This window comes from Rhinatrema bivittatum, chromosome 8, assembly GCF_901001135.1.
Source record: "Rhinatrema bivittatum chromosome 8, aRhiBiv1.1, whole genome shotgun sequence".
Lineage (NCBI taxonomy): Eukaryota > Metazoa > Chordata > Amphibia > Gymnophiona > Rhinatrematidae > Rhinatrema > Rhinatrema bivittatum.
Genome location: NC_042622.1, coordinates 277,333,294 through 277,360,059, shown reverse-complemented (window position 1 = coordinate 277,360,059; position 26,766 = coordinate 277,333,294). Strand labels below are relative to the sequence as shown.

At 45.2% G+C, this 26,766-nt stretch overlaps 1 protein-coding gene across 8 annotated transcripts in view; it reads left to right on the top strand.

Annotated features, from left to right (window-relative positions):
• Positions 1-26,766, top strand: part of EPS15L1 (epidermal growth factor receptor pathway substrate 15 like 1) — a 292,668-nt gene that overhangs the window by 121,880 nt on the left and 144,022 nt on the right. For all 8 annotated transcript variants that reach the window (XM_029610996.1, XM_029610995.1, XM_029610998.1 and 5 more), the window contains exon 11: positions 16,724-16,880. In XM_029610996.1, the coding sequence (XP_029466856.1) occupies positions 16,724-16,880 (157 nt within the window). The remainder of the gene's footprint in view (positions 1-16,723; positions 16,881-26,766) is intronic.

Here is a 26,766-nt window from a genome sequence, read left to right as displayed (position 1 = left end):
TTCATATAGATTCCCTTCAAAAAAACAAATTTACCCTCCAGATCCTTATGGACGTTGTGAGCTTTGAGGGGGAGAGCTTTATGCAATACTATGCATTAGCCCCCGACTTTTGGAAGAAAAGGTCATGTAGTAGGTCTGACCCACCCAGTCTTTCTTGAGGTTTCCATGCTCTTTATCAGTTAAGTGGATTTCCTGCAGCAGGGCTATCTGTGTCGATCTCCCCTTCAAAAAGTGAAAAATGTGCTTCCACTTGATAGGGGAAGTGATGCCTCGAACATTCCAGGACACCAATCTTATTTTAGAATTAGCCATAGTCGAGATTTATAAGCCCACACTGATGATCACATCGACATTTCTGCCATACCGATTAAGCCAGCATTGGACCGAGCTCTCCGACAAGGAATACCATTTTCCCATTTTTTTGCTTTAACCAGAAAACCTGAACCTTTGAACTCATGCCCCTTAACCCCACCCAGACCCCGCTAAATAAACTTCCCCAGGCCTCAGCGACACTGCCACCGTGATCCCGTCTCTGTCCTTTCCTCGCCTCTCCGATTTGTTCGAGGTAATGCTGAGCCTCCACCAGGGTGTCAAAGATCTGAGGCTTGTTGGAGAAGAAAACTTTTAGGACGTGTGTGAGGCCACTCTATTGCAACGCCTTTTTAACAGCGACGATTCCAGCTCCCTTTTTTTTTGAACTGTCAATAAAAGTCCAGAAAAAATATTACTTTATTGTTTTTATGTGAGACCTCACCTTTAATCGCGCAGCCTCCATTGTCTTGTCTTTATCGGGGAAAGCGTGCAGCTGCATGATGACAGTGCGGGGCCGACTGCCTGGGCCTGACTTTCATGCAAAGCTCCGTGGGCCTGTTCCAGCCTGATGCGAATCTCTGTCACTGGCAAATTGAGCACTTCCGGCAGCCATCATTCAAAAAACCGCTGATGGCGCCGAACCCTCTATTCCTTCTGGGAACCCGACCAGTTGGATATTGCAGTGATGGCCCCGATTCTCTATATCATCAAACTTATCTATGGTCTCACTGAGTCGCTGCTTCAAAATGTCCACTTTTCGCCGTACTTCTGTAAGTGAGAGCTCAAGATCCTCCACCCTAATTTCCACTGAGCCCTGGCGGGATGAATTATCTTGAACTGAGGCCACAGCTCTACAACCTTCTCCACCACAACCGCAAGTTCTTTATTAATAGTCTAAGTCAATTTGGAGGAAAAGGGCTTAGTCTGTAGCTGCTTTGGCATATCTATGGGTATCGCAAGCGTAGGCCACTCATAATCTGAGGCTTGATTCTCAGCCTGCGCCCGTCGCCCCTGTGAGCTTTTATGGCCGGATTTCTGTGCCTTTCCCCATTTTTCTGCTTTTTCTCACACACAGCTGGCAGCGATTTAGAAGGCATTTCTTTTGTCATTTAAAAAAGTTCCAATAGTCTATGAGTGTAAGGATGATACCGGATTTCAGGCCTGAGGGCTGGGAGAGTCACTGCAAGTGTCCTCACCCTTCAGCACATGATCCCCCTTGTTTTATGCAGTTTGATTTCACATGTTTCAGCACAGCAGGTTTATTATTCTATGATACCAATGATAATTCCTAGTCTAGCTAAGATTATATGTTTAAAAAAAAAAAAAAAAAAGCAATCATAGGTCTCTCTTGAACGGTTTGTTACAGTAGTGGCCAGTATCAACTTCTTTATCTCATGTCTACTTTGTGTTTCTCATTGGTGCTGGAGTTTATTTAGCTCTGGTTCTTAAACGGGTCAGTTTTCAACTGTAACTGAGATGGCAGCCTAGATTTAGGAAAGATTTTTCACTCAAACATGATACAACTAGGTTTATTGTTGAAAATCTGTCAAAATTTAGCCAGCTAGATTTAGCCCTGCTTTGGCTACTCCTAACTTTTTTGGTATCTAGTGCTGAAAATCAGTGTTGAGTTCTTAACGTTCATCCTCTGACCTAGCCTCATCCCCGAGGCTGCCCTTTTTGGGAGATTAAGCTTAGCCACTCAGCTTTCAATGAGGCTGATCTATCCACCTAGCTTTCAAAATTAGTTGGTGAGATTGTTAGTCAAAGTTGACCCTAAAATGGCTGGAAAGAATATTTCAATGCTCCAGGGTCTTGCAGCTTCTTTTGACTCTCAGCCTTGCTGGATGGGAGAGTCTGCACCTACAGGAGTGGCTGAGCAGGTGATCTCTGGAGCATTGTGGAGTAGATTAGAAAGAGTAGGACATTACTTTTGACTCTTTAGCTACATATAAACAATGTCCTCAAGCAAATTAGGTAGTTTAATTGTAGTGTTGTGTGTGGTTGTGGGTGCCTGAGTGTTGCCCTTGATTTGAACTCTATATATTAGACTGTCCAGGGCTGGGAGCACTATCGAAGCTAAACCTACAACCCCCAGAGGGAACCTTAGACAAAACTTAGGAGTACTGTTTGGTGGTCAGCTCAAGGGTTCACTTGTACAGCTTCTGTGGGGCAATTATGATTGCTTTTCTTTTAACCAGATATGTAATGCTGTGGTGCCTCAGCTAATAACTGGGTAAGTTCCCAGAGTGCTTAAAGAACTGAGAAATGAAATTGCGCACCTGCTATTGGAAATTTATAAACTATTAGTAATATTGTCTATGGCAGCGGTTCTCAACCGGTGCGTCACGACACACTAGTGTGTCGCCAAGCACCGGCAGGTGTGTCGCGTGGCTCCCGGTCCCTCCCGCTGCTCGTTCTTCCCTGCTGCCGTTGCCGCCGGGCTATCAGCACGTTCAAGCCCAGCGGGAACGGCAGCGGTGCAAAAAAAAAAAAAAGCTGTGGCATCCGCGGCTGGCCTTTTCTTCTTCCCGCGCCTGCATTCCCCCCCCCCCCCCCCCGGACCCGGAACAAGAAGTGGTGCGCGGGAAGAAGAAAGGCCGTGCCGCAAGAGAACCCACGCCTCGCGCGCCATCACGGCACACATGGGGAAGCGCTGCTGCGGCCGTATGGCCAACCGGTCTTCCTGTTCGGGGGGGGGGGAGCGGAAGCGCCGCGTGCAGCTTCCGCTTCCTCCCCCCAATGCAGGAAGATCAGCTGGCCTCTCCTGCTGCCACCCATTCTCCTGCTATCTTCGGGCGTCGGGCCGTATGGTCCGCCGATCTTCCTGCTGGGGGGGGGGGGGGGAGGGAGGAAGCAGGAGAGGCAGCTGATCTTCCTGCTCTGGGGGAGAAAGCGGAAGGGAAAGGAGAGAGCAGCATGAGCCTCCCGCGATCGATGGAATTCTTCCTTCTTGGCCTGCGGGGGCTGGAGGAGCAGCTACCGTTTGTGCTGGGGGGGGGGGGGAGAGGAAGTGAGTGACAGAAAGAGAGAGAAGCAGCCAGCCAGCCTGTGTGTAAGTGAGAGAATGTGTGTGATTGAGAGCCTGTGTGTAAGTGAGAGAATGTATTTGATCGAGAGTATGTGTGTGATTGAGAGAAACTGGTCAGAGAGCTGATGTATGTGTATATGTGAGAGACAATAAAAGTGACTGCTCAAGGAGATGACTGATGTGTATGTGAGAGTGTGAGACAGTCAGGGATGTGTGTGTGAGAGAGAGAGAGAGAGAGAAAAAGCATGGAAGTGAGAACTCTGGGTATGTGAGAAAGCATGGGAGTAAGAAGCCTGGTGTTGTGGGGGTGTATGTGAAAGAAAGCATGGGAGTGAGAAGCCTGATTATGTGAGAGAGAGCATGGGAGTGGGAAGCCTGTGTGTGTGCATGTATATGAGAGAGACTGGTTGGTAAGGTGACGGTGTGACTGGTGTGTATGTGAATGTGAGAGAGAGAATGTGATTCAGGGAATGAGAAGCCTGTGCACGTGGAGAGCGAGCATGGAAATGAGAGAGAGACTGGGTGTGTGTGTGTGTAACAGAGAAAGTGATTATGGGAATGAGAAGCCTGTGCATGTGAAGAGAGTGAGCATGGGAGTGAGAACCTGGGTGTGTGTGAGACACAGCATGGGAGGGAGAAGCCTGTGTATGTAAGACAGAACATGGAAGTGGGAAGCCTGTGTGTGTGTGTGTGTATGCATGAGAGAGATCAGGTGACGGGTGTGTGTGAGAGAGAGAGAGAGAAAGTGATTATGGGAATGAGAAGCCTGTGCAGGTGAAGAGTGGGCATGGGAGTGAGAAACCTGTGTGTGTGTGAGACACAGCATGGGAGTGAGAAGCCTGTATATCTGAAAGAGAACATGAGAGTGGGAAGCCTATGTGTGTGTGTATATGCATGAGAGAGATCAGGTGACTGGTGTGTGTTTGCGTGTATGTGAGAGAGAGAAAGAAAGTGATTATGGGAATAAGAAGCCTGTACATGTGAAGAGTGAGCATGGGAGTGAGAAAGCTGGGAGTGTGTGAGATACAGCATGGGAGTGAGAAGCCTGTATATCTGAAAGAGAACATGGGAGTGGGAAGCCTGTGTGTGTATGCATGAGAGAGATCAAGTGACTGGTGTGTGTGTATGTGGGAGAGAAAGAAAGTGATTATGGGAATGAGAAGCCTGTGCATGTGGAGAGAACAAGCATGGGAGTGAGAGACTGGTGAGTGTATGGGAGAAAGTGATTATGAGAGTGAGAAGCCCATATATGTAAGTGGAACACGGGAGTGGGAAGCCTGTGTGTGTGTGTATGGCATGAGAGAAACTGTTCAGGAAGGTGACTGGTGTGTTTGTCAAAGACTGGGAGATGATTGGTGTGTGAGAGACAGAAACTGGTCATGGTGGCATGACTGGTATGGTGTGTGTGTGTGTGTGAGAGACATGGGCCCTAAGGAAGAGGACCATGAGTATAGAGCTTAGCCACTACTGCTGCTTCTGGTGTGTGCTACAGCCTGCATGGAAGAGGAGTAGGAAAGCTGCTGGAGGGGGTAAGTAAAGGTGGCTTTTTAAGTTTATTTTTCTTGATTGACTGCTATTTTAATTATTTAATATTATGTGATGTGTCTGCTTTTTTTTAAATATTTTATTGGTGTTTGGAGAATTTTTAATAGTTTTTATGAGTTTTTAATTGTTGGATGTTATTCTGTTCATAGTTGTGAAACATTTATTCTGCTTATTAGTATAGTTTTACAATTATTTCTGTGTGGGGATCTATAGCTGCTTGCTAGTTCTGTTTTCCTAATAAGAGGTGTATTGGTTTTTAGGGCCTGATTTAATATTTGTAGTGTTGCCTTTTCATAGATAGGGTTGCTCCTGTTTGAGTGTATTCCATAATACAGGTGTAACTGTGTGGATTAGTTTATGTGCATTACTACAGATCCTGGGAGTATGTTAGGTCGGTTCTGTGTCTGTTACAGAGATATTTTACTAGCATGTAAGTGTTTTATCAGTCTTATTTGTTGCGTTTTCTCAAGAGGACATGCATTGGTGGTAAACTGCTGTCTTTTCATAAGTAGGGCTATTGAGCCTGAAAGTAGAAGGAGTTTGAGTTGCTGTTACTGAGATGACACCAGAACCAGAATATCTTTTTTGTAGAGTGAGTTGAACGGGGAATGTCATAATTCTGCTTTACATCCATTATTGTGGATCAGGGGGGTTCCCGTGGATGCAAACTGTACATTTACATCTAGCCCTGTGACGATCATGGGTCAGTGTGTCACGCATGTGAGAACCATCTGTCAGGTGTGTCCCGACAGAAAAAAGGTTGAGAACCACTGGTCTATGGTAACTGACTACTGGAGGGTTGCCAATTTTAAAAAAAGGATCAAGGGGTGATCTAGGGAATTACAGACCAGTGAGTCTGTCTGTGCCAGGAAAAATGGTAGAAACTATCATAAGGAACAAAATTGTTGAACATATAGATAGGCATAGTTTAATGTGACAAAGCAAACATTTATTTATTTATTTATTTATTTTAAGTTTTTCTATACCGGCATTCGCGATGGGTATCGCATCATGTCGGTTTACAATTAACAAGTGAAGAGGTAACAAGAGGTCATAAATAACAATAAATAACAATAAATAACATAAATTATAAAGGTAGTAGTAATAGTAAACAATATACAAGTGAAAGTTAAGAGTTGCAGTTACAATAAAACAAGGGAGTAATATAACTTGGAACAGAGAAAAGAAGCAGGGGTTTTAAACTAGATACATATGATACATATATGCCTGTCTATGCATTTGAGGTGATAACGAATTGCCCTAATGCTGTGGAGTTAATTGTTATATTAAGGTAAAGTCAGAGTGACTAGTCAAAGACTGATTAAAGTTCAGTTTAGGTCAGGAAATGCTTTCATAAAAAGCCACGTTTTGAGTCTTTTCCTGAATGTGGGGAGGCAGGGTTCCTGTCGCAAATCTGAGTTCCACAGTGTTGGTCCTGCGGTGGAAAAAGCCCTGTCTCTGGTTGTTATGTGTCGCATGGTTTTGGAATGTGGTACTTGTAAGGATTCTTTGTAGGACTCTCTGATTGGTCTATTGGAAGTAAATTTTTTGAGAGGAATTTGAAGGTTGAGCTGAGAGTGTTGATGTATGGTTTTGTAAATAATGGTTATGGACTTATATATAATTCTGTAGTGAATTGGCAGCCAATGTAAGTCTTTGAGAATTGGTGATATGTGGTCTCTTCTCCGAGTGTTTGTTAATATTCTTGCAGCCGTGTTTTGAACCATCTGAAGGGTTTAGTGTGAGAAGAGGGAAGACCTAATAGTAAAGAGTTGCAGTAATCTAGTTTAGCGAATATTATTGATTGGCGAATTGATCTGTAGTCTTGAAAGTGAAACAGTGGTCTTATTCTTTTTAAGACTTGAAGTTTATAGAAGCAGTCCTTAGTAGTTTGATTTATGAATGATTTAAGGTTTAGTTTATTATCGAAGATAGCTCCTAGGTTTCTTACTTGTGGGGTTTGTAAATTGGGTGGTAGATTTGTGTCTGTGTTACTGTTTTCGGTGGAAATTAGGAGGAGTTCGCTTTTTGAAGAGTTTAGTATTAGATTTAGGTTGGAGAGGAGTCCGTCAATTTTTTGAAGACAAGATTCCCAGAATTCAAGAGTTTTAGTATAGGATTCTTTGATGGGGATGACTATCTGGACGTCATCTGCATATAGATAGTGTTTAAGGTTTAACTTGTTTAGAAGTTGGCAAAGAGGGAGCAGGTAGATATTAAAGAGCGTTGGTGAGAGTGAGGAGCCCTGTGGAACTCCTGAGGAGGAAGAGTAGTGCTGAGATTCTTTGTTGTGTAGTTTAACTTTGTATTTTCTGTTCCCTAAGAACGATTTGAACCACGATAGAGCTGTTCCTGTTATTCCAATATTTGCTAATTGAATTAGTAAGATGGAGTGGTTAACCGTATCAAAGGCAGCTGAGAGGTCCAGGAGGATTAGCAGGTAAGCTTGACCTTTATCCAGGCCCATGATAAGGTAGTCAGTCAGGGAAATTAGTAGTGATTCTGTACTTAAAGATTTCCTGAAACCATATTGGGTCGGGAACAGAATTTTATGTTTTTCGAGGTAGTCTGAAAGTCTGGAATTAACCAATTTTTCCATTACCTTGGCTATGAACGGGAGATTTGATATAGGACGGAAATTGGTAGGATCATTGGGGTTTAAGTTTGGTTTTTTTAAGAGCGGTTTGATGGATGCAATTTTCAGGTCGTCAGGATAAATTCCTTGTGCTAGTGAACAGTTAATGATGTCTGTCAGAGCGGTAGAGATGGTGTCTGGTATTAGCAGGAGAAGTTTGGATTTAGTCAAGGTAGTTTAGTCAAGGTAGTTTAGTCAAGGTAGTTTAGTCAAGAAGTTTGGATTTAGTCAAGTAAAGTTACACCTGTATTTAGTCAAGAAGTTTGGATTTAGATTTCAAACATGGATTTAGTCAAGGGAAGTCTTGCCTCATAAATTTGCTACTTTTTTTGAGGGCGTAAATAAACGTGAATAAAGGTGAGCCAGTTGATATAGTGTATCTGGATTTCCAAAAAGCATTTGACAAAGTCCTGCATGAGAGACTTCTTAGGAAAATTAAACAGTCATAGGATAGGGGACAGAGTCTTATTGTGGATTGCTAACTGGTTAAAAGATAAAAAAAAAAAAGAGAATAGGGCTAATATTCCCAATAGAGAAAAATGAATAGTGGAGTGCCCCAGGGATCTCTTCTGGTACCACTGCTTTTTAATATATTTGTAAATGACCTGGAAATAGGAACAAATGAGGTGATCAAACGTACTGATGACACAAAATTATTCAAAGTTGTTAAATCACAAAAGGATTGTGAAAAATTGCAATCTCACTGGAAAACTGGGCATGCAGATGGCAAAAGAAAATTTTTTTTTTAAACTCTTTATTCATAACTTTTCCAAACTTGACAACTCATTGGTACATAGAAAAAGAGGGACCACAGGTGACATGGCAAGGATAATAGTACTAAAAAGAAAAAAAAAGTAGGCAACCAACACACTCTCCCACCACTCCCAGTATGACCCCTAAATATTTTGATCTCTCTCTGACTGTTTTTTTAAAGAGAAAGTAAGCTTTTCCATAAGAGCAATATCTATTAGCTTAGTTTCCCAACAGGAGGTGGTAGGAGAACACTTCCATTGATGGACCACCGTCAAATGCACAGCATTTAGCAGGTAATCCACCAGCTTTCTGCGGTCACGCATTACCCATCTAGTAGGCCATTGTCCCATCAAAAAAGGGGCCAAGTTTATCCGCTCCTCCTGTCCAAAAATGGCACAGATACTGGATGCCACACTTCCCCAGAACTCCTGAACAGCTGGGCACTCCCACCACATGTGATAGAAAGTGCCTGAAAAATGACATCCCCCTCCAACAGCTGAACTGATGTTATTAAACTTAGCATAAAAAACTGGAGTATGATAAGGTCTGTTTAACAATTTATATTGTATCTCTTGCCCCTTGTAACAGATAGTTAGTTATTTGTCAGGATCTTTGCCAAATAGATATCCAATCCAAACTACCCAAAATAACTTCCATATCCTCATTCCATAACTGAATAAGCTTGGGTGAAGTGTCTTTACCACACACAGTGACGCGAATGGACTTATATAAAGTAGCAATGAGATGTTTTGGTTTCCTACAACTGAAGAGACCTTCAATATCGGTACTCTCCTTAACCACCAGGTTGTCCCTGATTATAGCAAAAACGTCCTTACATAAACAAAAGAATAAACAGCGGGTCGTAGGTGGTATATGAAAATCCTCCACCAATTCCGTGAAGAGTTTAATGCAGCTGTCATCCGCCAATTGACCTAGAAACTGCAAACCCCCCGCAACCCAAGTGACCATATCTGGTGATAGCATATGTAAGGACAAATGCAGCTTACATAATCAAGGAGGTTAAATAAGACCAGTTAGTGCCCTGAGGGCAAAGCAAACGTTGGACCCTCCTCCAAATTTTAAGTGAATGAGCTATGATAAGGTTCCCACAGACCACATGCCTATAAGAACTTGACGAGGGCGGCATATGTAATAGTGAAGCCAAACTGCAGCCTCTCACCCTGTCTTCTTCCAACGAGAGCGAGGCCTGCTCATTATCCGTCCCCAGCCAAACCCGCAGACGACAATCGACAGGCCCAGTAGGACCACCAAAAATTAGGGAGCCGTAACCCTCCAGTCTCCCTAGGTTGCACCAGAATATCATTTTAATCTAGGCTGCTTCCCCTGTCAAATATAGCTAGAAAGTTCCCTCTCAAATTCTGGAAAGCCCGGATTGGAACGTCGCATGGTAGATGCATAAAAAGGTAAATAATCTTCGCAGGATCACCATCTTAATCAGATTAACCCTCCCCAAAAAGGAAATAGGAAGAGAAGACCACCATCTCAGATCGATCTCTATTTTTTTTTAAAATTGGAACAATTATCCCCATATAAACTGGAATAATCCCTCGAGATCCAAATACCTAAATACTGAAAACCCGAGCCAACCCTCTTAAAGAAGTTAACCTCCAGAACTGTCCGCTGTTTGGACTCCAAAAATATCAGTTCAGATTTTTGAAAATTAAGTAGCGGGAAAGTTCTCCACATCTTTCTAGAAGAGTCATTAAGGCTAGTAAAGAACGGGATAGGTTGGTCACATAAACTAGAGCATCATCCACATATAACGATATATTGTGAGTTACATCTTGAGAAGTCACTCCCTCTATACCTCGAGAGTGTCTTATTGCTTGCGCTAACGGTTCTACCACAAGATGAAGAGTAGTTGAGTTCCCCGCTCAGTAGCAAAAGTGGAAGAAATCATCCCATTCATCATAACCCTCGCCACCAGGTTGGTATATAAAGCACGAAGGCAAGAGAGAAAATCCCGGGGAAGCCCAAACTGTTCTAAAGTCAAGAACATGTAAGGCCAAGAGACCTTATCAAATGCTTTATCCGAATCCATTGAGATAACCGCACCTGACACCCTCTTCTGTCTAGCCCGGAGCAATATATTAAGTCACCGTGTATTGTGCATAGAATTTCTCCTTTAAATAAACCCCGTCTGATCAGGGTGGACAAGGGTAGGTATAACCTCTTCGAGACAATCTGAAGGATTTTAGCTAAAATCTTGATACCAATATTCATAAGAGATATGGGACAATATGAAGAATAGTCAAAGGGATCCCTGTTAGCCTTATAAATCAGCATTATCAATGCTTCTGTGAGAGAGCCCACTCTGGCTCCAGGAATGTGGAGATAGTTAAAAAGTTCCCCCAATTTCAGAACTAAATCCTCAGCAAAGGCCTTATAAAACTCCAGGGAATACCCCAAATATTAAAGAACTCTGCTTTTTTGATTGTATAGCCTTATCTAGCAGCCGCCTTATTGCCATGCTCATAATACCTTTGCTTTTGAAACTTCATACACTTTTCAAAGTCTTCAACATATCGCTTAAGCTGATTACGAAGCAGGGTCAATTTACAATAGGTTACATTAAAGCAATCAGCCTTAAGTTTACTTTCCAAAACCTTAATCTGTCGTCCCAGATCTTTCCATTCCCCCTTTCTCTGTTTATTAATATGGCTAGCATAAGAAATGATACAACCACAGAGCACCGCTTTCAGGGACTCCCATCTAAGAGTTGGATTAAACTCACTCAGAGCATTATGAACCTCAAACTCCTCCAGAACTTTCTGAACCCCATCCTTAAAATTGGATTTCCCCAGTAAAGAAGTATTAAACCTCCACCTTTTATGACTCCCATCACCACAAACTGGGAAAGACAAAAAGATAGCATAGTGATCTGAGATAGTTGCATCCTAAAATATCAGGCTTGAATGCTGGACCAACAATATTCCAACTACATAAAAATAAATCTATTTGACTATGTTAGGAATCTGGGAGAAAAATATGTATAATCCCTGCTACTGGGGTTTTGTTTCCTCCAAATATCCTCAAGGTCAAAAGTCTGCATCAGATCTCTCAACCCCTTACCAGTATCTTCCTGCACCTTATGGGTACCAGACCCTTCCATATCCGGACAGAGACAGGCGCTCCAATCACCCCCCATGCACACCTGGTCTTTTGCAAATCTAACCAAGGATTCTTGCAGTTTACTATAAAACGCCATCTGCCCTACATTTGATCCATAGACATTAACATGAGTGAGCGACTGCCCATACGGATTAGATTCCAGAATCACAAAGCAACCATGTGGGTCACAGCAAGAGCCATGGACCTATAACGGGAGGCTCTTGTGGATTAACACAAGGCTCCCTTACTTTTGGAGGAGAAGGAAGCTGCATATATCTGTCCCACCCAAGCCCTTTTTAATTTGTCATGTTCACTAGCCACCAAGTGCATCTCCTGTGAAAAGGGAATATTTGCTCCCTTCTGCCATAGAAATTGCAGGATCCTGGTTCTTTTATTTATTTATTTATTTGTTTAGAATTCTTATATACCGACATTCTTGTATAATTAACAAATCATATCTGTTTACAATACAACAGAACAATCGCGGCTAAGGCGTTACATTAAAAAAAAGCGTCTAATAGAGTATAAATATGAGAACAAGAGAACAATTCAAATAGAACGTAAATGGGACCCTGGGGTCCCATTTTCACTGGGGACGAGATCCCTCTAATATTTAAGGATACAATTTTATTGTCAGCCATAATCAACAAAATGGAAAATGGTGGTAGCAGAAAATACCTGGGAACTACTCCACACCATAAGGACATCCCAGATCTCCCTTAGATCCACACACCAATAAGCCCAGGTGTCACCTTTTGTAGAACAAAAGAACCCCAGTTAATAGCCTTTCCTCAGTTACATAGCCCATCCACGAAACCCCGCCATTATCCTGAAAACTTCCCCAACTATCCCCCCAAGGCTCAATCAGATGCTCCACCCCCCCCACCCCTACCCAACCAACCATAAAACCTCCCCCAACCCTTCCTATCCCCCAACACCTATCGGGAACTAACCTGCAACAAAAAGGGCTTTGGTGCCATAAAGCAGTCTCAGCAAGTAAAACACTCTCAAAAATAAAATGTCCAGTCCAGGAATATTTTGGCAATGAAGAAAAAAAATAGTCTCCACTTAGCACTCCCTGAGGAAGAAAAAGTGCCCTTAGGAAAGCTATGTAGCACCAAAGCCATGAAAAAAGAACATGAAACAAAATGCTAGAAATCTGAACAGAAAAAACCCAAAATATATGTCCAACACATAGGGGCAGATTTTCAAAGGGGTACGCATGTAAGATACACGCGTACCCCCCGAAAACCTGTCCCTTACTTGATGGACACACAAGGCCAACTTACAAACAGGTCTTCCCTTCAAGCAATCAGCTCCTCAGGTGACCTTAACCACGGACGCCTCCAACCTAGGTTGGGGAGCCCATGTCGAAGGCCTTCAAATCCAAGGGACTTGGACAAAAGCCGAAGCAACCTATCAGATCAACTTTCTAGAGCTTCGAGCGATGCAGTACGCCCTTTATGCATTCAGGGACTGCCTATCCAACAAGGTCATATTGATTCAGACAGACAACCAAGTAGCAATGTGGTATCTGAACAAACAGGGGGGCACAGGCTCTTATCTGCTCTGCGAGGAAGCAGCCCAGATTTGGGCACGGGCACTGTCGCATTCCATACTACTGCGAGCCACTTATCTGGCAGGCACACAGAATGCAGTAGCGGACCGCCTCAGCCGGAATTTCCAGCCCTTGTTGCGGGCAGAATTTTCTGCCGGGTAGGGTCAGCTGGACATCAACCTCTTTGTGTCCAATCAGAACTGCAAAGTGGAACGATTCTGCTCCCCACACAGAGACCGAAGAGCACAAACCATGGATGCCTTCGCCTGCCCCTGGAAAACAGGCCTGCTATATGCCTACCCTCCGATTCCGCTAATAAGCAAGACTCTCGTGACGCTACAACAGGACCAAGGCTCAATGATACTCATAGCCCCGTGTTGGCCACGCCAAGTCTGATGTCCCATACATCTTGACCTCTTTGTCCAGGAACCCATTTGCCTGGGCATGGCGCCCAACCTCATAACACAGAATCACGACAAGTTGCGCCACCCGAACCTCCAGACCCTGTCCCTGACGGCCTGGATGTTGAAAGGTTGATGCTACAGTCCCTCAATCTTTCTAGTGGCGTCTCTCAAGTTCTCGTAGCTTCACGAAAGCCTTCCATGCAGAAGTCTTACCGCTCTAAGTGGAAGAGATTTACTTTGTGGTGTGCACAGAAAGGCTTTGATTCCTTTTCTTGCCCCACACTGAAGCACTTAGACTATCTCTGGCACCTCTCAGAATCTGGTCTCCAGACTTCCTCCATACGAGTACACCTCAGTGCCATCTCTGCTTACCATCAAGGAATAGGGAATGCCCCGATAATGGCTCAACCCCTTGTGGGTCGCTTTATGAGAGGCTTACTACAGCTTAAGCTCCTCTACGACCACCGGTCGTGGCATGGGACCTCAACATAGTACTGGCACGGCTCATGCGTCCTCCTTTTGAGCCCCTGCACTCCTGCGAAACTAGATATCTTACATGGAAAGTAATTTTCCTTGTAGCTATCACATCTGCTCGCAGAGTCAGTGAGTTGCAAGACCTTGTAACATACTCGCCCTATACAAGGTTTCTCCATGACTAGGTGGTTCTCCACACTCACCCTAAATTCCTTCCTAAGGTGGAAACTGACTTCCACTTAAACCAGTCTATTGTCTTGCCCACTTTCTTTCCAAGGCCTCACACTCACCTGGGTGAGCGAGCTCTGTACACCTTGGACTGTAAACGTGCGCTTGCATTTTACTTAGACTGCACCGCAGACCACAGGAAGTCCACCCAACTCTGTTTCTTTTGACAAAAACAAGCTTGGAGTTGTGATGGGCAAGCAGACTCTCTTAAATTGATTGGCAGACTGCATTGCATTCTGCTACCAGCAAGCAGGCCTTCCACTTCAGGGAAGAGTGAAGGCGCATTTAGTAAGAGATGTCAGTAGCACACTACCGTTCAGTACCAATTGCTGACATCTGCAGGGCTGCAACATGGAGCTCTCTCCACACCTTTGCATCCCCCTACTGTCTTGACAAGGCTGGACGTCAAGACTCCGTCTTTGGCCAGTCTGTCCTATGGAACTTATTCCCAGTGTAAAATAACCAACTCGTCCTATCTCGACCAGCTGTGAATTTCAGGCTGCCTCATTGCCAACAGCACCCCAGTTGTGCTTGTTGCACGTGTTGTGTGCTGGTTGGCCTTCTTTGTTATGAGTCAGTCTGTAGCTTGCTATTCACCCATATGTGAGGACTACCATCCTACTTGTCCTGGGAGAAAGCAGGGTTGCTTAACTGTAACAGGTGTTCTCCCAGGCCACCTGTTACAGGTGTCCTGGGAGAACCCACGAAACCCACCCGCCACCCTGCGGAGTTGGGTTCGATACAGTTTTCTTATTTTATTTTTCGCTCGTACTTTTTACCACAAACGAGACTGAAGGGGGATATCGTGTGGCCACGGGGTTAGTGGCATGCTGAGCATGCTCGGTGTGCCAGTCAAAAGTATTCTGGGATAGGGCTCCATCTGATGATGTCACCCATATGTGAGGACTAACTGCTGTCCTGGGAGAAAACCTGTTACAGGTAAGCAACTCTGCTTTCTCTAAGGTGTGCAGGCTAGAAGCCTCTAGGACCAAAATTATTTTCCGCGCAATGCACAGTTGATAATTGCTCACTGTTGGGGTTTCACGTGGCCAGGTTTTTATTCTGTCTGAGCTTCTGCTTTTAAAAGGAAGTAAAATAGAGAATAAAGAATCCTGCACTTTAACATTCAACTGTTCAGTGCTGATGAATCTCTGTCCTATGCTTCAACAAACCTAAACAATTAAACCTGAACAGTTTAAAAGGAACTGAAACATGAATTCTATAAATAAATGTCCTTTTATAATCTTTTTGTGCACACTAGGATATGAGCAGGTGCTTAAGGCTGGTCTTTATTACAAAAGGGAGCAGTTTTTCAAATGTATTCTTAAGTAAACTAAAAAGCATATGATAGCGTTCTTTCAAAAGCTTGATGGAGGGTTTTATGTTTTTCAGAAATGAAGCTTAATTGTAAACCAAAATGTATCTTTTGTCTAAAATTGAAGCTTATGTACGCAAAATGTAATTAATGTTCTTTACACTAAGATCATTTCTTTTGCAATTAGTTGGAAATGTATTTTGTAGGTGGAGCACTACTCAGCTGGTGTGTACTGTTTACCTTGTCAATCGGTATTTACAAATGGAGTGCTGGGATCAAGCAGAAGTAAACTGCAGGGCAGGTTTATGTATTTAAAATATTTATATCCAACATATCAAAATTCTATGTGGTTTAACATAAATACATTCATAATAAACTCTTTAAAAATACAGAACCAGCAAAAATAAGACATTAAAATAATATAAGCACCATAATAGCATTCATTAAATTTACATTTACTCAACAATTTAGCTTAGATCCCGAACCTGAAACCCAGCTTATCGCAGTATTCTAGACTTATTTAATTTGACAGAGTTTCTTCTACAGCTATGTATCAGGATATGCCTGGAAAAAGAAACGAGCCTTTAGGTGTGTTCTAAATCTTAGTATCAATATCTCTTCTTTTAGTTCTAGAGGCAGCGCGTTCCATAACACTGGCCCCTGAACCAAAAAAGATCTCTTTCATCCTATTGAGTTTAATATTTCTAGGTGTTGGAGTAAGGACCTTAAACACCAGGATGTTTGATAGGATTTCAATATTATATTCATGCTAGGGAAAGCTAATTCATTAATGGATTTAAACACTAACATAATAACTTTAAAAATAATTCTCCACTTTATTGGTAATTTATATAGTAAGATTTTCCATTCTGCATGATCATACAGGGACCTGTGTCCATTGACTTATGTGCACAAATGCAACTTTTTAAACATTTTTCTCCCACAAGTGCTGGCTTTGTAAGTACAATGTCACTTCTAGGTGTGTATGGATAGATGGATCTTAATTTAGTTCCTAGCTGGTGTAAGGTGGGTTGTTTTTTTTTTATCAACCAGATTGTGCTGGCTCTAAAGAAATGGAAGACCACCTGTTTTAGATTGGGTTTTCTTAACCTTGTATTACTTTTTCATCTGATTTGCTAGCATTAATGCAGTAGCTGAAATATCTTTAGTCTAAGAAGTTATACTCTGGGGGGGGGGGGGGGGGGGTAATAGCCTTGATTTTTTTGTATAATAATAAAGTAAAAGTGCTTTATATTTATACAGTAGCTCTCTGTAAGGATGGCACTTTTCCATGTCATTAACCAGTTGGATCACTGATAAAACACTTTGTTTCCACCAGGGCCTTGGCAGACACAAAGCAGATGGGAAAGCTGAACAAAGATCAGTTTGCTTTAGCCATGTACCTCATTCAGCAGAAGGTCAGTAAAGGGATTGATCCTCCCCAGGTATTGTCCCCAGAGATGATTCCACCAGGAGAAAGAAGCACACCTGTACAAGTGAGTCATGGGCTAAAGCAGATATTACGCCTGTGTTCTATGTAGGCTAATGCAGCATTTGTTCAAGTTGTTTGTTCTTTTGACTTTTGTGATGCATTCAAGAATTTGTTTATATTAAATAAAAAGCAAAAATAAATTCTTTGTCAATTTGCACATTAATCCTGTAGTATTTTCAGTCTTCTCATTAGTGGTGTCGTTTGCTGCTTTGGAATTATTCCCACATATAAACTAGCGTTTAGCAGACTAAGGGCCCTATTCAGTAATATTTTTTTTCTTTTCTGTGGCTATATAAACATCTTTATTGACTAAAGTCTTATGTGTGCCTTATACACCCATGTGATATGATTAATTCTCTGAGGACAAGCAGGATGATGGTCCTCATGCATGGATGACATCACTGGATGGAGCCCGGCATGGAACTTTGATCTCAAAGAATCTAGAACTTTCGAACACGCCCTACTGAGCATGTGCAGCTGTAGTCATCACCCTGCCCCCTAGGCAGAGTGTCTCAGTCTCTCTTTTCCCGTGGAGCTGTGTGTCTCATGGTATTGAGCTTTGCTCTCCTCAAAGTTTTTACAAATGTTTTCTAGAGCCGCAGCGGTTTGCTTTCCTTTACCTTTCGGTAATTTTATTTCTTTTCCCTTCTTTCCTTTGTTTTCCAGCTGTATGGCAGGCCTTAATTGCTGTACAGTCTGGCAGAGTCTATTTCTATCCTTTATTTAAAAAAAAACAAAAAAACTGCCCTACAGTTTAGCATCTGTGTCCTCGCCTTGCTCTGTCTTTTTGTACCTTTGTCAAACGCTGGCAGGACTGACTGAATGTAGTCCATGGGTAATCTGTGTAGGCCGCTGAGCTTGGGACTTGCCTGAATTCTACCCAGGCAGGAGTTCTATGTCATTTCACTGATCGATCAACATCGATGGAGGTTCAGACAGTGCAGAGATGGAAGACTACACTGTTCCTGTGGGGGGAAGAGTTCATCCTCCCTACATTCAAAGGAACTAGTCTTCATGGGCTGGAGCCCTGAATGACATAGCCTCCCCTCCTGCTTGCTGGTGATGGCAATGCAGTCTCCTTGTGAAAGAGGGTGAGCAGGAGCCTGGATAAGCAGCTTGCTTCTGCACATTTGGTGCCATGCCCAGTGCCGGTTGCCCATGCACATCTGCGACTAGCGCACCATTGATCTGACACATCAGTGTCTGGACCGCGTCAGGAACCAGGACTGCCATGAGTGCCAAGGTCACCCTTGACATTGTCGAGGTGCCGGGGCACCCTCAATGCCTTAGGGTGTGACTGCCTTGATGCTGTTAGGGCCTTTTGAACTGTAGGCATCTGTTGATATGGACTCTTGATGCACCAGAGTCATCAAGTGCCTTGGTCTCTGGCGGAGAAATGGCACCAAAGTCAAGTGTCTGGGACCAGGTCTGCCATCAAGTGCCAGGGTCCTCCTCAATGTCGATGCTCTTGATGCCCTCTGTGCCTTTGATGCCAGAGGTGCGTGAGTGGCCGCCCTTGATGCTGTTGAGGTGCACAGCCTCAATACCACGGCCGCTCTCGGGTCCATTGCAGTGCGGAGCTGCCCTGATACCATAGATGTCCTCGATGCCATGGAGGCCACTGATGCCTTTTGTTGCCACTCTCGACAATGTTGAGCACCACCAATAAGGCATTGGGATCGCCATTGCGCGCCCTGGTTGTCCATGAGGTCTTTGACAGTCAGAGCTTTTGAGAGACCTTGAGCACCACTGAAGCCTTCGAGCAACAGGGATTTTGGCCTTGAATGGATAGAGCGCCGGGGTTACCATTTACTTAAAGCACCCTGGTATGCTGGCATCCTGACACAGTGGTGTGGTGCCCTCGAAGCTCCTTGGCAGTGTTCCGATGGGGCACTGAGGGACATTGTGCTGTCCCATCAGTGACCTACGGCTATCAGGTATCATGGATGCCGATGATCTTGGTGGCCCTGAGCCACTGAGATCGGGGCACTATCTGTGTTAATAAGCGCTAGTGAGGCTATTGTCAGCCATAGCTGCTGGCGAGGGATGCCATCAAGCCAGCAGCATTGACTAACTCGGACGGATAGGTGAGCCGAGGGGAACAGTCAGTGGCACTGGCAGTCATCAGTGCCTCTTGGCACCGATGAGGCATGTTGGGACTGCAGAGCCTCTGCTTGCAGATGCCCCAGGCATTCTTGGTACCACTGGTCCATCAATGCCTTCTGGTACTGTGGTCTCTGTTGGTGCCACCGGGCTGTTGAAGTCCACGGGCACATGTGTGCTCGGGATAGCACTATATACTATCAAACTGATAAAAAGATTGTCAAGTGCTGTCAAAGCCCTAGGTGCAGTGTCATTTGGTGCCCTTGATGTGATCCATCGTTGGTGAGTGCAAAATTGCTATGAGCCCTACGGGCGCTCTCACCACTGTGGGCACCAGTAGACCGTTGGCGCCATGGACTTCACTGCTGCTGATCCATGAGGGAAATGGTGGTAAGCCATTCCTGACGCAGTGTCAAGGGCTGTGTCCAGCCTCTTGGAGCTGGACACAGCCCCCATACCATACCCAGAGCCCCAGTGATACTGGGGATGCTGTCGTCACATTGTTCCTATGCATTTTGCAGGGAGTTACTGTAACAGTGGAGCACAGCATGTGTGGTTAGGTGTACAGCAAGGCATCTACTCCAAGCACCTCGGGTGATGACTGGCAGCATTCTCCCTGTCTGTGTAGTTCTCAGCCATGCCAGGGTTCTGCTATAGTCAATCCTGCACCACAAAGTGCTGGGGAACACTGGCAAGGAAGATGCCATCTGACACTCTGTGATTTGCTTTGACAGCGCGCAGCCACCAACTCTAGCAAGTGGTGTTTTTTCCTTGCTGTGCCGTGGGATTCTACCCTCAAGTACAGCGAGTGGGGTCATAGGTGTGCCGTCATCCCTAGGATGGGATACCACTGTTTTGAGTACTGGTGAGCGTGCTTTTACAGCAGAGGGCTCTGTTTTCCTAGTGTGTAGACAAATGGACTCAGGACCAGTGGGTTTATGCTCCCCTGCCAGCAGATAGAGATGGAGCAAGCTAACGTCACAATATATATAAACCACCAAGATTGATCATTCAGATTGATGGTATACAAATAAATAATAACAATAATATATAGCCCTGCAGTGAACCCAGCATTCCTGTATTCTCCGTTTCCTGAAGATGGTGTACATGCATCTCCCTATGGGGATTGCTTCAAGCTTTTTGGAACGAGAAATTTTAAATTCTAAATTAAGGAAAAAAAAGCCCTGCTCTCCTGTGGTGATACCTAAAGCTCCCTCCCCCAGTTGAGAATTCCTGAGGTGATTACTGTGGTCCCTCAAAGGTGTGCCTTGGTCCGTAGCTGGGTTTCACCGGCATGGACTTAGCTGCTAGTTCAGCTGAAAGGCAGTGGATGCAGGAGGCCAAGCGTGATGATGATGGCAGATGCCGTCTCTCCTCGCAGCTGGAGACCATCTCTGTACTCAACCGGTAAGTGCTGAGCTCAGGCAAGGTTTAAAAAAAAAAGAGAGAGAAGTTTTACCTTGAATCAAAGACAGGGGGGTTTCAGGACTTCCTTTGGACTCCGTGCTCAGTGTGCTGTACTGACATTTGTTCCTGCTCCCCTTGGGGTTGGGGAACTGGGCAGCCTGGCGGGTTGACCGGCCCCCAGTGGGCTAGGCCTCGCACTTAGGTTTTTTTCTTGCACACTGTATGGTAGTATGCGGCGGCATTTTTTTTGCAAGCTTCTATATGTGCTGTGCTGCCCTCTACAGGCTGTCGGCATGTACAGTGCATCGGCTCTATGGACGCGTCGTGTGCTCAGTTTTTGGGTGTGCGTTTTGTGAGAACAAATTTTAAACTGTTCACATGCTTAGCTTGGTGCACAAATTGTGTATGCGCCTTGCTGCACTTCCTACTAGGCGCTTATTTTTTGTGCACATTCCCCTTTTGAGTGTGAGCCATTCAGAAGCACGTTTACCACTGTGATGGCGCCGATAAGCAAGAAGCCTAAGAGTCTTCCTATTTGTGTTGCCTATCATATTAGGGCTTCTCAGCCTGACCTGGTTTCTAACCTGTGTCAGCGCTGCTCAGACGCTCAGGGAGAGTTGACTTCCTTTATTTATTTATTTATTTATTTATTTAGAGATTTTTATATACCGACAACCGTTTGCACATCGTATCGGTTTACAGATAACTTAAAACTTTTTGGCAGTGCCATTACATATAACAATAACTATGAGTACAAGAGAATAACAAGATAACATGGAAACTGGGTAACTATTTACAGGGTTCGACGGTGTATCAACCAAGAAGTGGTTGAGGAAAAAGTCCACAGTCTGAGCAAGGAACTGGGTAGGTAGAGGAGAATTACTAGAATTACGATTGAACAAAATGGTAGCAGACTCAGCCTTTCGGTAGGTCTCAGTCCTTCCGTCCTTGAACGCCCAAGAGAGGAGCGAGCTCGGGTGGCAGACCTTCCCGAACTTCCTTGAATTTTGCTAAGCCTGGCTTCTCCCATTCTGATGATTGGTTGGTCACGGCTTTGACTGGAGGGATGCTAGATCTTGGTTCTCCCTTGACTGGCTCCTCTGCAGACTAGGGCAGTTCTGTGGAACCCAGTTCCTTCTGGACTTGGTCTGGATCTGGCTGCTTTTTCTTGGGTGGAATTTTTTCAAGGCTTACAAACTTTTCTTCAGGCGCAGTCTTCCGCTTCCCCCATTCCTGTCTGGTCAGACCCTCAGCCGGTGGCTCCTCCCTCTTCCAGCCGTATGCTTAAGCACTGGAGCTCGCCTCAGCTCCCTGTGGGTGATCCTGACAGGAATCTAGTTGGCTCTGATGATGAGGTTGATCCTGACTCCCTGGAAGATGGGGAAATTCCTCCAGGACTGGAATCATATCGAACCATGTTGCTGTTCTTTCGTAGCAATGAACTGCTGGCCCTGATTTCCCAGATCTTGAAGCAGCTGGGTATCCCTGCTTCCGACGCTGTGTTGGAGTTGAGGAAGAATCCGGTTTCCGTACGTAAAGCCTCTTGGGTTTTTTGGTTTTTTTGTTTTGTTTTGGTTTTTTTTACCTGTGATGGGTGCCATTTGGGAATTGATTGATATAGAATGGGACACCCCAGAGGCAAATTTTAAGAGGGGGGGGGGAGGTTGGACATTGGAAGCCCTGTACCCTCTGGATCTGGCTGTGTGAGAGTGTGTGCGTTTTCCCAAACGGAATGCACTGTGGTGTGCTGTCTAAGCGGACGACTTATCCCCATAGAGGGAGGAGCGACTTTGAAGAATGTACATGATAGGAGAAATTGAGGCTATTCTTAAGCAAGCCTTTGAAGCAGTGGCAGCGACTTTACAGATTGCTTCCTGTTGTGCCCTAGTGGCATGATCTTGTCTGTTTCTCTTTTAGGAAGTTGATGAGCCTAGAAGAATTTCAAAGTGGTTATGAAACCTGCTGCCACCTTTTTAGCAGATGCAGGCTGTGATTTAGTCTGTACCTCGGCCAGAGGTGTGGCTTCGGTGATAGCAGCCAGGTGTCAACTCTGGTTGCAAAATTGGTAAGCTGACACAGCCTCCAAAGCTAATCTTACCAAGATGCCTTTTAAAGGCTCACTCTTGTTTGGGAACGAGTTGGAGAAACTGGCCAGTAAGTGGGGCGAGTCTCTGGTTCCTCAGTTGCTGGAAGATAAGCAGTTAAAGCACCCCTTTGGTATGAGGGGTCATCTTTGGGGTTCCATGTGGTTTTGTTCCTTTAGAGGGTCGACCTTTCAGCAGACTCAGCCTTTCGGTAGGTCTCAGTCCTTCTGTCCCTGAACGCCCAAGAGAGGAGTGGGCTCGGGTGGCAGATCTTCCCGAGCTTCCCTATGAAGGTTTGCCAACCCACCTTCTGGAACAAGAGATAGGGGGACGTCTCTCTCTTTTATCGGAGGTGGGTCGAGATCACGTCGGACCAGAGGGTCCTGAAGGTGATATGAGAAGGATATGTGCTGGAAATTCCCAGTATTTCTCGGGACGTGTTCATGGTGTTCCCTTGCCCCTCCCCACAGAAGCAGGTAGTGGAGTTCATGCTTCAAAGGCTCCTCAGGCTGAGGGCTGTGGTTCCGGTGCCCATGTCTCAAGAAAGTATGGGGTGATATTTAATTTATTTTGTTGTGCCCAAGAAGGAGGGCTCTTTTCGTCCCATCCTGGATTTCAAGAGGGTCAACCATCATTTGAAGGTGACTCATTTTTGCATGGAAACCTTGTGCTCTGTGATAATGATGGTACAGTCGGGGGAATTTCTGACTTCCTTGAATCTGTTAAAGGCTTACCTTCATTTAGCCATCTGATTGGGACACCAATGCTTTCTATGCTTTGCTGTGTTGGGGTGCCATTATCACTTTTGATCGCTGCCCTTTGGTTTTGCCACCGCTCCCAGGAAATTTTCCAAGGTTATGATAGTGGTAGTAGTAGCGGTCTTGCGAAAAGAAGGGAACCTGGTGCACCCGTATTTGGACGACTGGCTGATTTGAGCCAAGTCTCAGGAAGAGAGCCGCCTGGTGACACACAAGATGATCTCCTTATTGCAGGAGCTTTGTTGAGTGGTGAACCTGACCAAGTGCAATATTTAGCCATCCCAGTCGTCTTAGAATCTGGGGGTCTGGTTTGACATGGGGCAGGACAGAGTTTTCCTACCAGAAGCTCGGATTCAGAAATTGATGTCTCAAGTGCGTCAGTTGGTGAACACCATGTGCCCAACGTTGTGGTCCTACCTACGGGTACCCTGGAAGTGGTACCTTTGGCGAGGGCGCATATACATCCTCTTCAGCGCTCTCTGCTGTCCCGTTGGAACCCACAGTCTCAGGACTATGCGGTTTGGCTCCTCTTGCCGATGGAAATCTGATCCCACCTCCAGTGATAGTTGCTGGAGGATCATCTGAGAAAGAGAGTTCCTTTATCCTCTCTGACCTGGTTGGTACTCACGACAGATGCAAGTCTCCACGGTTGGGGGGCTCACTATCTGGCATTAATGGCCCAAGGACGTTGGAATGCCGAAGAATCCTGCTGGAACATCAGTCGCCTGGGAGCCTGAGCGGTACAGCTGGCATGCTTGCAGTTAAGCCTTAGGCTGCGGGATCAAGTGGTTTGCGTGATATTGGACAATGCGATGATAGTGGTCTATATCAATAGCCAGGGAGGAACCAAGAGCCAGCAAGTGTCGCAGGAAGTAAACCAGCTTACGGAATGGGTGGAAGGTCAGCTGCAGATGATCTCACATTGCAAGAAAAGACAACGTTAAGCGAGGACTTTCTCAGCAGGAGAGAGGGTTTTGTCAGCCAAGGCATTTCAGCTGATTGTGGATTGCTGGGGCCTTCTGTTCCTAGACCTGCTGGTGACTTCTCACAATGCAAAGGTTCCTTGATTCTACAGTCGCAGGAGAGATCCATGATCCCTGGAAATAGATGCTCGCGGACAGGTCTGGCCAGAAGACAGATTGCTTTCTTCCTTTCCTCTGTGGCCCTTGCTGGGCAGGATAATTCACATGATCGAAGGCCACAGGGGGCTAGTACTCTTAGTGGCACCGAACTGTACCAGGTGGCCGTGGTTTGCAGATTTGCGAAGACTCCTGGTGGAGACCCCCCTTTGCCTCCACGTGGATCTGTCACAGCAGGGACCGGTAATCACAAGGATCCAACTTGGTTCTGTCTTACGGGTTGGCCCTTGAGTGGGCTCGCCTTTTGAAGCATGGTGATTCCTCTGCAGTGATTGCCACCTTATTCCATGCTCATAGGTTCTCCACTTTCTTTGCCTTTGGGCGGGTTTGGAGCGTTTTTGAGGCCTGGTATTAAGTGCGGGGTGTTCTTCCTCATTCAGTGAAGATCTCTTACATTTTGGATTTTTGGCAGGATTGGTTGAATAAAGGATTGGCCCTTAATTCCTTGAAGGTGCAGGTTGCGGCTCTTGCCTGTTTCAGAGGCCTGGTGAATGATGTTTCCTTGTCTCATCCATTTTTTGAAGGGAGTGAAGCATCTTAGGCCATCCTTGAGGTTACTGGTTCCATTGTGGAGTCTTAACTTGGTGTTGGATTATTTGGCGGGCCCTATGTTCTGACTGCTGCGTAGCCTTTCCTTGCAGTTGTTGACCTTGAAGACTGTGTTCCTGGTGACTATATGTTCAGCATGTCAAATGTCTTGAGCTGCAGGCCTTGTCTTGTTGGTTGCCGTTCCTTTGGGTAACTCTGGGGGCATTAAAACTGCTTACTGTTCCATCCTTCTTGCCCAGGGTAGCCTCGGACTTTCATTTGAATCAGTCTGTCTCCTTGCTATCCCTAGATATAAGGTTAGGGATGCGGAGGAGTATCGCTCCGTGGATGTCAAGCAACTTGTGTGGTATCTGGAGGTTTCGGAACCTTTTCAAAAGACAGATCGCCTATTTGTTCTCCATGGTGGGAGTAAGCAGGGCGCTCCAGCTTTACAGGCTACCATAACTTGTTAGATTAAGGAGGTAGTCACGGCTGCATATATGGATGCTGAAAAAATGTTGCCTACTCCGGTTAGGGCTCATTCCACTAGGGCTCAGGCAGTGTCATGGGAGGAGGTTAGTTTGTTTCTTGTTGAGATCTGCCAAGCTGCGACGTGGTCCTCCTTTCGCACTTTTTCCAGGTTTTATCGTCTGGATGCAGGCCCGAGAGGATGTGGCCTTTGCATGTGCTGTGTTGACTGGACTGTGGGTATCCTCCCACCCTGTTGGCGAGTAGCTTTGGTACATGCCACTGATCCTGAGTCCATCTGTCTACATGCTAGGAAATGGGGAAATTACTTACCGATAATTTTGTTTTCCTTAGTGTAGATAGATGGACTCAGCTTCCCGCCCTTGGCTACTGCATGAATGTGTCAGTCCTCCTATGAGGCTCTGGATCCCAAGGGATCACTGGTAAGCATTCATCCAGTCCCTAGCTTGGGGTACCTAGAATCTTACGTGAGTTCATTGTTTATAGTTGGTTGCGTACAGTTCTGGTTACATGCTTTTAATCGCTTTTGCTAGTCTGTCCACAATTGCTTTTGAAGAGAATACTGACAGGCTGGGGTCATTGCAGGTCTAAATATACTGTGATGTCAGTTTGCTCTGTCTCCATCTGCTGGCAGGGAAGCATATACCCACTGGTCTTGAGTCCATCTGACCACACTAAGGAAAACGAACAGAGGTGCAGAGGCTCACAAGCTATACTTACCCATTTTAGGGATAACCCTGTCTGCGGCAGGGGAGTCCTGGTTCAAGCAACGATTGTTCCATTTACCAGACAGCATATACTTGGGGGAAATATATGCTATCATGGCTGAGGTATTAATACCTAAGCCAGGTTTGGGGCAATCTGTCCCGAGATCGCCCTTGCCCTGCCCTGGTAGAGTTTCCAGGCCAGTGAAGAAATCCTGTTTGACAGGGATTTGCACTTGCGTCACTCCGGCTTCCTGTCTCTTAGTGGAGTGTCTCTGGATATCTTCAGTGTGGAATTTGCTCTCAGTTTCAGCTGTTCCAAGCAAGCTGAAGGCTCAGTCTTGGTGGGTAACACCTTAATGGAATCGACAGTGAGTTATTCACTTGGGGCTGAGTTATACAACCTAGCGACTTGTGTTTACCCCAGCATTCCAGCGGTCTGCCTCCTTGTGTTCTTCGCTCTGTCCAACTTCCAGTTGGAATTTCGGGGGAGGTGGGGGAGCTAAGGCATTTTTGGTATATCTTCGTGTATACCTGCAGGGAAAGAGACACCACTTTTCCCCTATATTTTTGCCAAGTCCTGGCCAGTACTGCCTTTAGCTTTTCTCACTTCACTAGGTTGCCCAAAGTGACTTCCTGCTCACCTATCCTATAGACAGGATGGATAGCCCTGCCCTT